Below are 15,421 nucleotides of genomic sequence, written 5' to 3'. Positions count from 1 at the left end.
CCCCTACATTACCCCTTACCTAACACTACGGGCAATTTAGCATGGCCAATTCACCTGACCCGCACATCTTTGGACTGTGGGAGGAAACCGGAGCACCCGGAGGAAACCCACGCAGACACGGGGAGAACGTGCAAACTCCACACAGTCAGTCGCCTGAGTCGGGAATTGAACCCGGGTCTCTGGCGCTGTGAGGCAGCAGTGCTAACCACTGTGCCACCGTGCCGTATTCTGAGTACCTAACATCTCTAACTTGATAGGTTACTTCATCTGCCTGAATCTAATCTCTCACCGACAGCAGACAGAACTTTCAAATTAGTTTCAACCTGAAATGAAAGAATGGTTGTGGTGGCTTGCACCTCATTGAAGTGAGACCAATTGAGTCGTGGTAATATCTGGACTGGTAATCCAGAACCCCAAGTTAATGCTCCAGGGACATGATTCAAAGCACACAACACCAGATGGTGAAATTTGAATTCAACTAAAACCTGGAATAAAAAGCTGGCCAAATGATGACCATGTCTCGCTACCTCTGTCAATTAGCATTGAAAACCTGACTTACCAACGTCCTTTCAGGAAGGAAATCTGTCACCCTTATCCTGTAACTACCAATATTTAAGTTTTGGATGACCAAAAGACTAATCACATTTACTGATATCTTTAATTAATGCTCAGTGATTAGCACTGCTGCCTCTCAGCACCAGGGTACCAGGTTCGATTCCAGCCTCAGGTGACTGTCTGTGTGGAGTTTGCACATTCTACAGTGTCTGTGTGGGTTTCCCCCAGGTGCTCCGGTTTCGTCCCACAGTCTAAAGATGTGCGGGTCAGGTGAATTGGCCATGCTAAATTGACCATAGTGTTAGGTGCATTAGTCAGAGGGAAATGGGACTGGGTGGGTTGCTCTTCGGAGGGTCGGTGTGGACTTGTTGGGTTGAAGGGCCTGTTTCCACACTGTAAGTAATCTAATCTAACCGAATCATCAATCTGTTCATGCATGTTATGATACACCCTCTGGAGCAGATGGGCCTTGAAACCTGGCCTCCCGGTAGAGAAGTAGTGTCCTTATGACACCACAATAGTCCGACAAATAATTATGAACTTAGTAATCATTAAAAATCTATTTAACAATAAATAATCTTGCAAGGGCTTTCATAGCAATATGAAGAGCATAAACAGCTCGTCAGCTTAATAATTTCTAAACAATTAAATGTGGATCACTGACATGGAAATCAGAGATTGATGTTTAACTGTGCACATGTCAATCCCCCAAGTTGCACTCCAATTTCGAGGAATAATGATGGCAGGCACTGATGTTTTCACTGATACTATTTCTGCAAAATCTGGTCCTTCAAGTCATGGATCAGCCACAACTCCTTCCAAAATTTTTCACCAGAGCTAGCAACATGCAGGAATTTTTGCACACCCTAGTTTTAATGTGGGAGGTGTGAGAGTGTGCATTGTGGGGGGAGGGAGGAAGCTGCCTTCATTTGTCCAGCCCCTATAGTCCATAGAATTTCCTCCTGCAATCTCTGTGCCTCTCTATTCTTTGTCCTCTTCTGGTGCTCTTGAAATCCAAGTTCTTGGTTTACATATTTGTCCTCACATGACTTGGAGCCAAAGTCTGTTTGATAATGTCCCTGCGAAGCACCAGGTTCTATATAAATGACACTGTCAATGTTTTCTTGGCAATAAACAGCATACAGAATGTTAAGCTCAATACGACATTCGGATATTGCACGTGGTGAGTAATCAGGCTCAGTGGGTTGGAGATGATTTTGGGAAAAGACTGGAGTTTTTGGCAGATTCCAAAACTCAGAATCCCAACGGTGTGGAAACAAGCCCTTCGGCCCAACAAATCCACACTGACCCTTGCTGTTAATGCAGTGAAATATTCCCCACCAAGGGTATTAAATACCTCATTTAGATGGACATAAAACAAACTTCATACATACCATAGCCACTCTCTGAATTCAAAAATGAAATTTCAACTACATTCTTCCCTGAATACACAAAACAAAAGTAATGAATTGCTCCTCCACTTTAGAACTCAAGCTTCCAAATATCGTAAATGTTCATAATTGCACAGACAAGTCTGTTAGGGTGGGAGTTCAGTACTTTGACCCAGTGACACTGCAGGAACAGTAATTTGTACCAAGTCAGAATGGTGATTAGCTCAGAGAGGAATTTACAGGTGATAGTGTTCCCATACACTGATTGTCCTTGTCCTCCTAGATAGTAGAAGTTGAGAGTTTGGAAAATGCCATAAAACCATGTCTGACAGAAATTTACCAATCTCAGTTTTGGAAGAACCGAAGTGACACCTTTCATTCACAATCTATTGGAGGATAGTGTAGCAAGCTTCAGTGAGAAATGCTTCCTACTTTTATTTTACTTCTCCCATCTATATTTCATCTAGTGACAAAATTGAATCTGCCCACCAACTCCAACCCAAAACTACACCTCACAATCAAATGTAATCTAGGAGATAAGCTAATGAGTTAGCAGAATTAGAAATAAAATAAATCACGTATGATTACCGTTTTCAACAAAATGGGAAACACGTTTGAAAAGAACAAGTTTTTTTGGAGAAATTGCTTAAGGAATCGCTCCTTGCTGGAGACTACAGCCAACAGGGAATAGTGTAAAGTGAGCAGGTGCAGAATTCAATGAAAAAAACATTTTTCCAAATATATAGGAATAACACTTACTAATATGAGTCCTGATATGAGAGAAGACGTTCCTGTTAATGCCACATAGAACTTCGGAGTCAATGTGTTCAGAAACGCAGTTACTAAAGGAAGAGAAAATATTCACATGTAACCAAGGAAAACAGACAGCCATACAAGCGCGCGCACAAAAAAAAATCAAAGCGAATAGACTTGCAGCTTTTTTGGGTCATTGTTGTAAAACTAAACTGGATAAAATAAAAATCACTTTCATATCAGCTAACAATTACATTTTTTTTCATCATTCTCTGAACGTCAGTCTCAAAGTTTGGGTAGTTAGAATTCTCATTTCAGAGTCAGATAATTGTGCATTCACAGTCCATTCCAGAAATCTGAGCCCGTGACAGAGGCTGGCAGTGTTACATGGAGGCAGTGCAGTACTGTCTGAAGAGGTGTCTCAGATGAATTATTATTAAGCCAGGTTGATGCTGAAAGATCCTGTGGCACTGTTCACAAATCAGTAGACAATTTCTCAATCTCTGACATTTGACCCACAAGCATGGAAGAAGTAAATCAACTGAATTTTTATTACAATGCTGTTGGCGGAACCTTGCTATCGGTTACTATACTTTGTGTGAAAGCAGTGACTACACTCCAGAATAAAACATCGTTTCTGAAGCACTTTGGGATGTGCAGAAAATGTCAAAGGCATAAATTGTTTCTGAATTACCTTAAAGTATCTTTTAAAAATGCAACTGCAATCCTCAATAACATTAGAATATCAGAAGGTGGCAGTAGAGATCCTTCTTAGTGTCCTTATAAATTTTAAAACTCACTCAGTAATCCAGGATTCTTTGCAAACATATGATCAACTGACTGACATTGAACCATGGAATATGGATTTAGTGTACATATAACTAATTGCAGGTAATCTCAGGAAACACTTCAAAAGTAAGGTATTAATCTCAAACCTCAGTCCAAGCAGATTCAGGATCAGAAACGTGCTGAATACAATGCACAGTGAAAGGAATGACAGATTGTGATTCCTGCAGCATCTTTCACAACCTCAGATGTTCCAACCTCTTCACAGCTAGGCAAGTACGTTTGAAGTGTAGTCACTTATAATAAAGCTAAAATTGCCATAATTCATAGCATAAAGCTGCTCTCTCATTAGCGAGACTCAACTGGTAATGATTTAACCTGAAGATCACCATATCTCAGGCAAAGGATGAAGTTGGAGGAGAGTCCTTCATGGTAACCTCGGCTGGTGCAGGAATTGACCTCACAATGTTGGCATTACTCTGCCAGCTGTCTAGCCAACTGAGCTTAACCACCTCCATCCAACCCAGTGTGAACATAGCACCCTATGTGCACCTCAGCGAGCTCTCGCAAAGAAGAACTGAGATATTGACCAAGATTATCTGTTTTTGCTGGTTAGTTGCCAGGTAAATACAGGACAGGACAATAGAGAAAAACCCCACTCCCTGCACTTTTTTTTGGAAAGAGAGTGCCATGGGATCTTGCACATCCAAATGGTGTCTAATATTAGAGACCACATTCCTAACAGTGTGGAACAACAGTACTACTGGGTGACATCACTAGATTTCTTGCTCAAGTCTCTCAAGGAGGACTTTAGCCCATAATCTTGTTGACTGCAATAGGTTAGTGTTACCCACTGAATTACAGTAATACACTGGAGCAGCTTAAGTTTGCTAGATTCTGCTAAGTCTGCTGAAGTCAGAAATCACACAACACCAGGTTATAGTCCAAAACGTTTCGTTGAAATCACAAGGTTTTGGAGCGCTCTTCCCCCATCAAATGAAATGACTTCACCTGATGGAAGAGGAGCGCTCTGAAACCTTATGATTTCAAATAAACTTGCTGGACTATAAATCAATAAAAAAAGTGGAGCAGGAAGAGGCACAGCTGTTCAGGCAGCATCGGAGGAGCAGGAAAGTCGATGTTTCAGATCGGGACCATTCATCAGTCATCTTTCCTGGTTCTCCAATGCTGCCTGATCCTCTGTGCCTTTCTTGTTTGCCCTGATGCTGCCTGACCCCCTGTCCCTTTCCAGCTTCACTTCGAATCAACTTCCAGCATCTGCAGTCCTTACTATCTCCAAATCTGTTGGTCTATAACCTGTTGTGATGAGACTTCTGATTTTTTCCACCCCAGTCCAACAAAAGCACCTCCACATCAAGAAGTCTGCTGATAGTTCTTATGGTCCTGAGGAGTCACGAATTCGGTCACTGCACAAGATACTGTCGAGGTAGCAGCCTGGAGCAGCAAGCTGGATTTATTTAATCTCTATCTATCGAGACCAGAAACATTTGTGTTTTCCTACAACAGGAATACAGCGAGGTATTAGTTGAATGTTTTGCAATTTTGAAAGTAAATACATTTAAAAGGATGTAAATTTAAATCAAGACAAGGTTTAAACTTTCTCATTCAAAATCTGCAACCTAACCTACCTATAATTTCTACTAAATGCACTTGTATCCAAATGTATCCTTTTCTGTATTATAATCGGTGGGTACCTGCAGCAACCAGCATTAAACTCTCAATGCTAGGCAGGAACAAGCTAGTACCTCAATGCTATACAAGTACAGAATTTTCTCCACTAGTGTAAGAGTGACATATCTGTCCCCAATTGGCTTAAAATTCACACACTACACCTCAGCACCAAGAATGGAGCATCTTGAGAGAACTGGTCAGAGAACTGAAGTTTTATGTGTGCGCAGATTAAAATACTGTATTCAGAGTGGAACTATAAACAAAAAATGCAGAACAAGAACTACTCTAATAACTCAGTCTTCTAGCATGCCCTTTCTCCAAACACATTTCTCTAATGTTGTGCAAAGGACTCCCTTCAGGGTGTTGGCTGAGTGTCAAACAGTCTGGAGTATTTTCAGAATGTCAACACTCCAATAAATGAGTCTATTCCCTTCAGACTGCGTATTATGGAAATGTTGATAAAAACCTGGGTAACAAAGTGGCCACTTATCTGTGCACCTATCACAAAAGTTTCCACTTTGGCACAAATTAAACCAAGGAGAAGGCTGGTGTTCCTCTCCATCTGGAATGGACGCACTGGTATTTGGAACTGAACAGAAGAAGAAATCAGAACAAACAGAGAAGGCTGAAGAAACTGAGCAGGTCTGGCAGCATCTGTGGGGACAGTATCCCAGTTCACGTTTTGAGTCAGAACGCCTACAGGAACAGCCATTTATTGCCTGAAATCTGCTCCATATTCAACAAGACCATGGCTGAACCTGGTTATAGTATAACAGGTTTAATTGGAAGCACTAGCTTTCGGAGCGCAGCTCCTTCATCAACCTGATGAAGGAGCAGTATTCCGAAAGCTAGTGTTTCTAATGAAACCTGTTGGACTATAACCTGGTGTTGTGTGATTTTTAACTTTGTACACCCTAGTCCAATACCGGAATCTCCAAATCATTGCTGAACCTCTATCTCAACTTCACTTTGAAACAGACTCTCTAGGAATGCAAACATCTAGCGATGTCAGCCCTGAATACGCCCAATGATGAGGCATCTATAGCCCTTTGGAGGTAAAATATTCCAATTCACAAGATTTCGAATCAGTCAGCTGAGCACTATTCTGTGAGAGAGCAGGTAGCATTGCAGCCTCACAGCACCAGGAATCTGGGTTCAATTCCAGCCTTGGGTGACAATCTGTGTGGAGTGTGTACATTCTCCCACTGTCTGCGTGGGTTTCTTCTGGATACTCTGGTTTTCTCCCCAATCCAAATATTTGCAGGTCAGGTGAATTGGGCGTGCTAAATTGCCCATAGTTTTCAGGAATGTGTAGGTTAGGGTGCATTAGTCAGGGGTAAATGTAGAGTAATAGAGTAGGGGAATGGGTCTGGGTGGGTTACTCTTCAAGGGTCAGTGTGAACTTGTTCAAATGGCCTGTTTCCACACTGTAGCATTCTATGATTCTACAAAGACCCAAAACAAATTACTTCTTATCAAAGAATGAGGAATGAAATGAAAGTGTATCCAATGCTAACAGCCAGTGCAGGTTCCTTTTTCCTGTGAGGCCACAGCCCAACATTCCCTGTATACTGACTGCTCGAATAGATTCTGAGTGAAATATAAACTGTTCATTCGCTAAAAAGCGGTTGTGAAACAGCTGTGGTTTAAGAATGGAGCTTTACAACCAATAACTCAAAAAGAACATACTAAGAACCCAACAGTTTGGAACAGGAGTAAGCCGTACAATCCTTGAACTTGTTCCGTCATTCAACAAGATTGTGAAAGATCTTCAATACCAGGTCAATTTTACTGCCTATTCACACATTACTTAATTCCGTGGTACCCAAAAAACTCTCAGCTGACATTACATTCAATATAGATAGTATTTACAGTTCTCTGAGTAAAGAAGTAGAATCACTCTAGCTTGGTGAAAACACTCTCATCTTAGTCCCAAATAGTGTCAGTTTTTACCTTGAGATTATCGCTTAATGCTAGACCTCCCAGCACTGGAAACCATCAAGCCTGTGCAGCTCTTTGAAAAAGGTGATTCACTTCAGTGAGATCACTTTGCATTCTTCTCAACTCCCAAGAATGTACAAGCTCTCTCATTATAGAACAAACCTTGCATCCCAGAAATCAATCCAGTTTTAATTTGGTTGCATTTCCTCCACACAAAGTGCAAACCTTTTTTAGTTGAGCGGACTAACAGCATGCAGTAAATAAGGTGCAAACACAGCAAGCCTTACTTGTAAACATGTAGTAGTGGTGGCATTAGCAACAGATGCAGCCAATATTAAAATACTTCTAAATTTCTACAACTCTCACAAGTGATTGCATATTTTTTTTTAAATGGAACAATAAAATGAGAACGAAAGCTAAACATGCACATAGAATACCAGGAAAGCTTCGTAAATTGGAAATACAAGTGTGGCACATTGTTGAACTGTGTAAAATGCGTTTTGGAAGCACTAAGATTGAGGAATCAAGATTGAACAGCACAAAGAACCTTTCAAGTTAAGGAAATACTGTCTGACAACTGCCCTATTGGTTGTGTCACAATATAAAACACTGTAATAACCAAGCATTGACATGACAAGAAACATCTAGAGCCAGCAGACAGGAAGCATGCATTTCTCATGTGGGATAAAAGCAGAAAGACCAAGAAAGCACGAACAAACTCACAGAAGACCCAAGTTGACTTAATCAACCATCGACTTCAAATAACATTCACTCCCCTACAGAGGGTAGCATAGTAAAAATCAAAAAGGGCCTAGCATTATGGAGCTCAAAACTAGGACACATATTTTTAAGGTGAGTGGAGAAAGATTGAAAGGGATCCGAGGGGCAACATTTTCACACAGAGTGGAATGAACTGCAAGAGGAAGTGGGTAGATGCAGGTAAAGTTACAACATTTCAAAGATATTTGAATACATGAATAAAAAAGATTTAGAGCGATATGGGCCAAACGAAGGCAAGTGGGACCAGTTTAGTATGGGACACTTGGTCCGCATGGATGAGTTGGACTCAAAGGGTCAGTTCCCATGCTGTGACGACTCTGATGATAAGAAAATAAACTTTCCATCTAATGGTTAGGATTTTTGATCCTCAGAATTTTGTCACGATTCATAGTGCATTAGTAAATTGTTTGACATCTGTCTTCATCGTAACTTTTCATGTACATGCTAGAGTAGGATGGAGTATTTGAAGGATGGGGGTGGGGGGGCAGTTTAAGTTACGTAAACTGCATAACCTCTATTTTCATGGCTCTTGCTTAAGTGTCTGACAATTGATCTGATGGGCCAATGGGCTGAGAAGTGGCAGATGGAGTTTCATTCAAATAAATGCGAGGTGCTGCATTTTGGGAAAGCAAATCTTAGCAGGACTTATACACTTAATGGTAAGGTCCTAGGGAGTGTGGCTGAACAAGGAGACCTTGGAGTGCAGGTTCATAGCTCCTTGAAAGTGGAGTTGCAGGTAGATAGGATAGTGAAGGCAGTGTTTGGTATGCTATCCTCTGTTGGTCAGAGTATTGGTTACAGGAGTTGGGAAGTCATGTTGCAGCTGTACAGGACATTGGTTAGGCCACTTTTGGAATATTGCATGCAATTCTGGTCTCCTTCCAAAAGGAAGGATGCTGTGAAACTTAAGAGTTCAAAAACCGATTTACAAGGATGTTGTCAGTGAAAATGTGTACAGGATATATGCAGGCAGGGAAAGAATCAAACTCAGTTTTGTGAAACAAGAGGTTCAGCTGAGCATGACTCAGATCAGATAAGAACTTACAGTTAACAATGGGATGCTGGAGGCAAAGGTAATGGATTAACAAGGTGGAAAAGCAGTCACTACGTGAAGCCATTCAACAGGATGAGGTAGCGTTCAGCATGTAACGTCAGTTAACAAGGTGAAAAGGATTCATTATGTGAAGCCAGTTATTCATTGTCTAACAGCAGATGGCTTCATCTTTACTACTGGCACACGCCGATTGTAAACGGTCACCTAATCAATACGTATGTTGCCTTATCTGGACGCTCATCCTTGTAAAATTATATAATTCATTGAGAAACTGCTGTTCCAGAGAAGACCATGAACTCATGTCTCTGTGCACGTGGGCGATTGTGCTCTCTCCCTCCAGGGCCAGGGATAAAAGGTGAAGCAGGTAAAACTGTACTGTATCGGAGTGTTTTGCCTCGTCCGAGGTGTGTGTGTGTGTGTGTATGTGGGTTGAGGGGGTGGGTGGGGAGGAGCAGGACAACCCGTGTTGGAGGATTTGAGCTATAGGGGGAGAGGCTGAATAGGCTAGGGCTTTTTTTCCCTGGAGCGAAGGCTGAGGAGTGACCTTAGAGGTTTATGATAGGGCATGGATAGGGTAAACAGAAAGTCTTTTTCCTGAGGTGGGGGAACCCAGAACTGGAGGGCATAGGTTTAGGGTGAGAAGTAAAAGATATAAAAAGGGAGCTAAGGGGCACTTTTTCATGCAGAGAGTGATGAGTGTATGGGATGAGCTGCCAGAGGAAGTGGTGGAGGCTGGTACAATCACAACATTTAAAAAAGGTATCTAGATGGATATATGAATATCAAAGGTTTAGAGGGATAAAACATAGAACAATACAGCACAGAACAGGCCCTTCGGCCCACGATGTTGTGCCGAACATTTGTCCCAGCTTAAGCACCTATCCATGTACCTATCCAATTACTGCTTAAAGGTCACCAATGATTCTGACTCTGCCACTCCCACAGGCAGCGCATTCCATGTCCCCACCACTCTCTGGGTAAAGAACCTAACCCTGACATCCCCCCATACCTTCCACCCTTCACCTTAAATTTAGGTCCCCTTATAACACTCTGTTGTACCCAGGGAAAAAGTCTCTGACTGTCTACTCTATCTATTCCTCTGATCATCTTATAAATCTCTATCAAGTCACCCCTCGTCCTTCACGTTCCAATGAGAAAAGGCCTAGCACTCTCAACCTATCCTCGTACAACCTATTCTCCATTCCAGGCAACAGCCTGGTAAATCTCCTCTGCACCCTCTCCAAAGCTTCCACATCTTTCCTAAAGTGAGGCAACCAGAATTGCACACAGTACTCCAAATGTGGCCTTACCAAAGTCCTGTACAGCTGCAACATCACCTCACGACTCGAATTCAATCCCTCTGCTAATGAACGCTAAAAGTTATATGGGCCAACTGCTGGCAAATGGGACTAGATTAATTTAGGATATCTAGTCTGCAGGGACAGGTTGGACCAAAGGGTCTGTTTCTATGCTGATCTTTATGACTATTTATTTTACTGTCTTGATAAACCCTGTTGTGACAAACCCTGTTGTGAATTGCTTTGTGTTCCTCTGGGCAAGTCAGGAAAGTTGGTCATTCCGGTGGTCTCATTTAGATTTTATATATTTTGTGAAGGAGGTGATTTTTAAGAAGATTTGTAGCTCAGGTTGACGATAAGTATGTAAATTAGCTCGCTGAGCTTGAAGGTTTGTTTCCAGATGTTTCGTCACCATACTAGGTATCATCATCAGTGAGTGTCTCTGGTGAAGCACCGGTGGTATGTCCCGCCTCTCTAACTGGAAATGACATCACCCACCTGAAGAAACTAAGATCTATAAACAAAGGCGGGACGTACCACCAGCGCTTCACCAGAGACTCTCACTGATGTTACCTAGTATGACGACAAAACGTCTGAAAGCAAACCTTCAAACTCAGTGAACTAACTTACACACTTATTTTGTGAAGGATTGTGCATTCCTCGTTCAGTCGTGACATTAGATCCTTGCTTCCCCACAATTTCAAGTATGTTTGGTGTCTCATACTGTGGGGACTGATACAAAACATTGAGCGTCTGCTGTTTATTTCATTCTCCATTGCAATTTGTCTTGTCTGTCTCTAAGTGATCAAATGTACACTTTTAGAAACCTCTTAGCTTACACATTTGTGAAAGCTTTTAAGATCTGTTTTAGATATTGTTTCCTCCTTTTACCAATATTTTAGTCATCTTTGCTAATACCAAAATTCGCTCCATCAAGCTTACAGCTGCTTTGGCACTGTAACCTCTTTCTTTTAAGCTGATACTATTTTTAATTCCTTGAATTTATCGCTGTTTATACTTACCTGGATGAGTTCAGGTCTCCAAAAACTCAAGAAGCTTGACACCATCCAGGACCAAGCAGCCTGTTTGATTGGCACCACATTTGCCAACATCCACTCCCTCCATCACCAACGGTCAGAAGCAGCAGCATGTATTATCTACAAGATGCACTGCAAAAATTCAAAGATCCTCAGACAGTATTTTCCAAACCCGTGACCACTTCCATCTAGAACGACAAGGGCAGCAGATACATGGGAACACCACACCCTCCAAGTTACCATCCAAGCTACTCACCATCCTAACTTGGAAATATATTGCCACTCAAGTGCAAGAAATATCAGAAATAAGGATGATGAATTTAGAGCATGGATCAGTACTTAGAACAAGATGTTGGGGCCATTATGGAGATTTGGACATCAAAGGGGCAGGAGAGGTTGTTGGATGTTTCAGGGTTGAGAGGATTCAAAAGGAATTGGGGGGGGGTTGGCATACTAATTGGGGATAATATTACAGCTGCAGAAAGGGAAGTCGTCAAGGAAGGTTTGTCTACACAGTCAGTATGGGTGGAAGTCAGAAACAGGCAAGGAACAGTCATTATACTGGGGCGTTTTCTACACATCCTCCAAAAGCAACAAAGACACTGAGGAGCAGATTGGGAGGCAGAGTTTGGAAAGGTGCAGAAGTGACAGGGTTGTTGTCATGGGTTACTTTAACTTGCCAAATATTAACTGAAACCTACTTCGTTCAAATAGTTTGGATGGAACAGTTTTTGTCAGGTGTGTCCAAGAAGGGTTCCTGACTCAATATGTCAATAGGCTGACTAGAGGGGAAGCCATATTGGATTTGGTAATTGGCAATGAACCATGCCAGGTGTCAGATCTCAGTGGGAGAGCATTTCAGCTATAGTGATCACACCTCCCTAACCTTTATTATACTCATGGAGAGGGAAAGGAGCAGACAGTATAGGAAAGTATTTAAATGGGGGGGGTGGGAGGAGGTGGAATTACAATGCTATTAGGCAGGAACTAGAGAACCTAAATTGGGAACAAATGTTCTCATGGAAATGCATGACAGCAATGTGGAGGTTGTTTAGGAAGCATTTGACGATAATGCTGGACAGGTTTGTCATACTGAGGCAAGGAAGGGATGATAGGGTGAAGGAACCTTGGGTGACCGAGATGTGGTGCATCTGGTCAAAAGGAAGGAGGAAGGTTACTTAAGGCCAAGATAGCAAGGATCAGACATCACTGGAGGGTTACAAGGTAGCCAGGAAGTTACTGAAGGATGGACTTAGGAGAACTAGAAGGGAGCTTGAGAAAGCTTTAGCGGGTAGGATTTAGACATTGTACACTTAGGTGAGGAACAAAAAGATGGCAGGAGTGAGGGTAGGACCAATCAAGGCTAGTGGGGAGAACTTGTGCCTCAAGTCGGAGGAGGTCCTTCATGAATACTTTGCTTCAGTTTTCACTTTAACCCTGTATTATGCATTCAAATTCAGCCTTCCAAAGAGAATTGCTTCACACTTGCCAGGTTCAACTCTATCTGCCACCTCTAAGCCCAGTTCTGCATCCGGTCATAGTTCCATTACAACTTACAACAGCCCTCCAACAACCTTCATGTCCTTGGCAAACTTCACAATTAGCCAGTTCCTTCCTGGTTACCTTGTAAACCTCTAGAGCCCTGACGGATATTGCCTCCTCAACCTTTTGGGTCCTTGACATTTCGGAGGACAGCATGAAAACAGACTGATATGCTCAAACAGGTTGATGGGAGGAAGGAGGGTATGCTGAAAATTTTGAACAATGTAACAACAGATAAATCCCCTGGGCCAGACAGGATATACCCTAGGTTACAACAGGATGCGAAGGAAGATGATGATCTTTGCATCCTCATTTTCCATTGAAGTAATGCCAGACAGTTGGAGGATAGCAGAGGTTATTCAAGGGAACAAGGATAATCCAGGAAATTACGGACCAGTCAATCTTATGTCTGTGATGGTCAAAGTATTGTGGAGGATTCTGAGAAACAGGAAATATGACTACTTGGAAAACCATAGCTTGATTACCATTAGTCAGCATGGCACTGAGAGGGGCAGGAGAAAGTGAGGTCTGCAGATGCTGGAGATCAGAGCTGAAAATGTGTTGCTGGAAAAGCGCAGCAGGTCAGGCAGCATCTAAGGAACAGGAAATTCGACGTTTCGGGCATAAGCCCTTCATCAGGAATTTTTTGGCCATGCCCCACAAGCCTTGCTGAATTCCTGGAGGATGTGACAAAACACATTGAAGGTCGAGCAGTGGATGCGGTGTACATGAATTTTAGCAACATGTTTCAAAAAGTTCCCCATGAAAGGCTTATTCAAAAAAGGAAGAATAGAACAAAGGGCAATGTGGCTGTATGGAACACAATTGACGGGCCCATAGAAGACAGAAGTGGTGTTAGATATAAACTATTCAGCCTGGAGCTTGCGAACAGTGGTGTTCCACAAGGAACTGTTCTGGGACATCTGCTCTGTGATTTTTATAAATGATTTGGATGAGGAAATGGAAGAGTGGATTCGCAAGTTTGCCGATGACACAAAGGTTGGTGAAGTTGTGGACAGTGTGGGGGGGTTGTTGTAGGTTGCAACGGGACATTGACAGGATGCAGAACTGGGCTGAGAAGTGGCAGATGGAGGTGAACCTGGCAAGCAAGTGGGAGAAGGTGAGGACTGCAGATGCTGGAGATCAGAGCTCAAAAATGTGTTGCTGGAAAAGTGCAGCAGGTCAGGCAGCATCAAAAGAGCAGGAGAATTGACGTTTTGGGCATAAGTCCTTCTTCAGGAATGAGGAGGGTATGCCAAGCAAACTAAGATAAAAGGTAGGAGGAGGGACTTGGGGGAGGGGTGTTGGAAATACGATAGGTGGAAGGAGGTTAAGGTGAAGGGGATAGGCTGGAGAGGGGTTGGGGGGGCAGAGAGGTGGAGAAGAAAATTGCAGGTCAAGAAGACGGTGCAGAGTCTGAGGGTTGAGACTGAGATAAGGTGGGGGGAGGGAAATGAGGAAGGTGGGAGAAATCTGCATTCATCCCTTGTGGTTGGAGGGTTCCTAGGCAGAAGATGAGGCACTCTTCCTCCAGGCATCATGTTGCCATGGTCGGGTGATGGAGGAGGCCAAGGACTTGCATGTGGAGTGGGAGGGGGGAGTTAAAGTGTTCAGCCACGGGGTGGTTGGTCCGGTGTCCCAGTGGTGTTCTCTGAAATGTTCCACAAGTAGGCGGCCTATCTCCCCAATGTATAGGAGGCCACATCGGGTGCAGCGGATGCAGTAAATGATGTGTGTGGTGGGTGCAGGTGAATTTGTGACGGATATGGAAGGATCCCTTGAGGCCTTGGAGGGAAGTGAGGGGGGAGGTGTGGGCGCAGGTTTTGCATTTCCTGCAGTTGCAGGGGAAGGTGCCAGGAGTGGAATTTGAGTTCATGGGGAGTGTGGACCTGACTCCACTTCCTGCTCCTCTGCCCTTGAACCCCACCCCTCCAAATCGCCACCAGGACAGAACCCCACCTACCACCCCAACAACCTCCAGATATATCACATCATTCGTCGTCATTTCCGCCACCTCCAAACAGACTCCACCACCAAGGTTACATTCCCCTCCCCTATCAGCGTTCCAGAAAGACCATCTCTCCGCGACTCCCTCGTCAGGTCCACACCCCCCACCAACCCAACCTCCACTCCCGGCATCTTCCCTTGCAACCGCAAGAAATGCAAAACTTGCGCCCACACCTCCCCCCTCACTTCCCTCTAAGACCCCAAGGGATCCTTCCATATAGAACATAGAAAAATACAGCACAGTACAGGCCCTTCAGCACTCGATGTTGCGCCGATCCAAGCCCACCTAACCTACACTAGCCCACTATCCTCCATATGTCTATCCAATGCCCGTGTAAATGCCCATAAAGAGGGAGAGGAACAGATTTGTGATATCCGTCACAAATACCCCTGCACCTCCACACACATCATTTATTGCATCTGCTGCACCCGATATGGCCTCCTATGCATTGGGAGACAGGCTGCCTACTTGCGGAACGTTTCAGAGAACACCTCTGGGACACCTGCACCAACCAACCCAACCACCCCGTGGCTGAACACTAACTCCCCCTCCCACTCTGCCAAGGACATGCAGGTCCTTGGCCT

General features: G+C 43.4%; 1 protein-coding gene across 4 annotated transcripts in view; it reads right to left on the bottom strand.

Moving 5' to 3' along the window:
* Positions 1-15,421, bottom strand: part of LOC132828305 (suppressor of tumorigenicity 7 protein homolog) — a 164,870-nt gene that overhangs the window by 91,816 nt on the left and 57,633 nt on the right. For all 4 annotated transcript variants that reach the window (XM_060845289.1, XM_060845291.1, XM_060845292.1 and 1 more), the window contains exon 2: positions 2,706-2,788. In XM_060845289.1, coding sequence (XP_060701272.1) covers positions 2,706-2,788 — 83 coding nt within the window. The remainder of the gene's footprint in view (positions 1-2,705; positions 2,789-15,421) is intronic.

This window comes from Hemiscyllium ocellatum, chromosome 26, assembly GCF_020745735.1.
Source record: "Hemiscyllium ocellatum isolate sHemOce1 chromosome 26, sHemOce1.pat.X.cur, whole genome shotgun sequence".
NCBI lineage: Eukaryota > Metazoa > Chordata > Chondrichthyes > Orectolobiformes > Hemiscylliidae > Hemiscyllium > Hemiscyllium ocellatum.
Note: the sequence above shows the minus strand (reverse complement) of the source record. Positions and strands in the feature narration are given on the sequence as shown.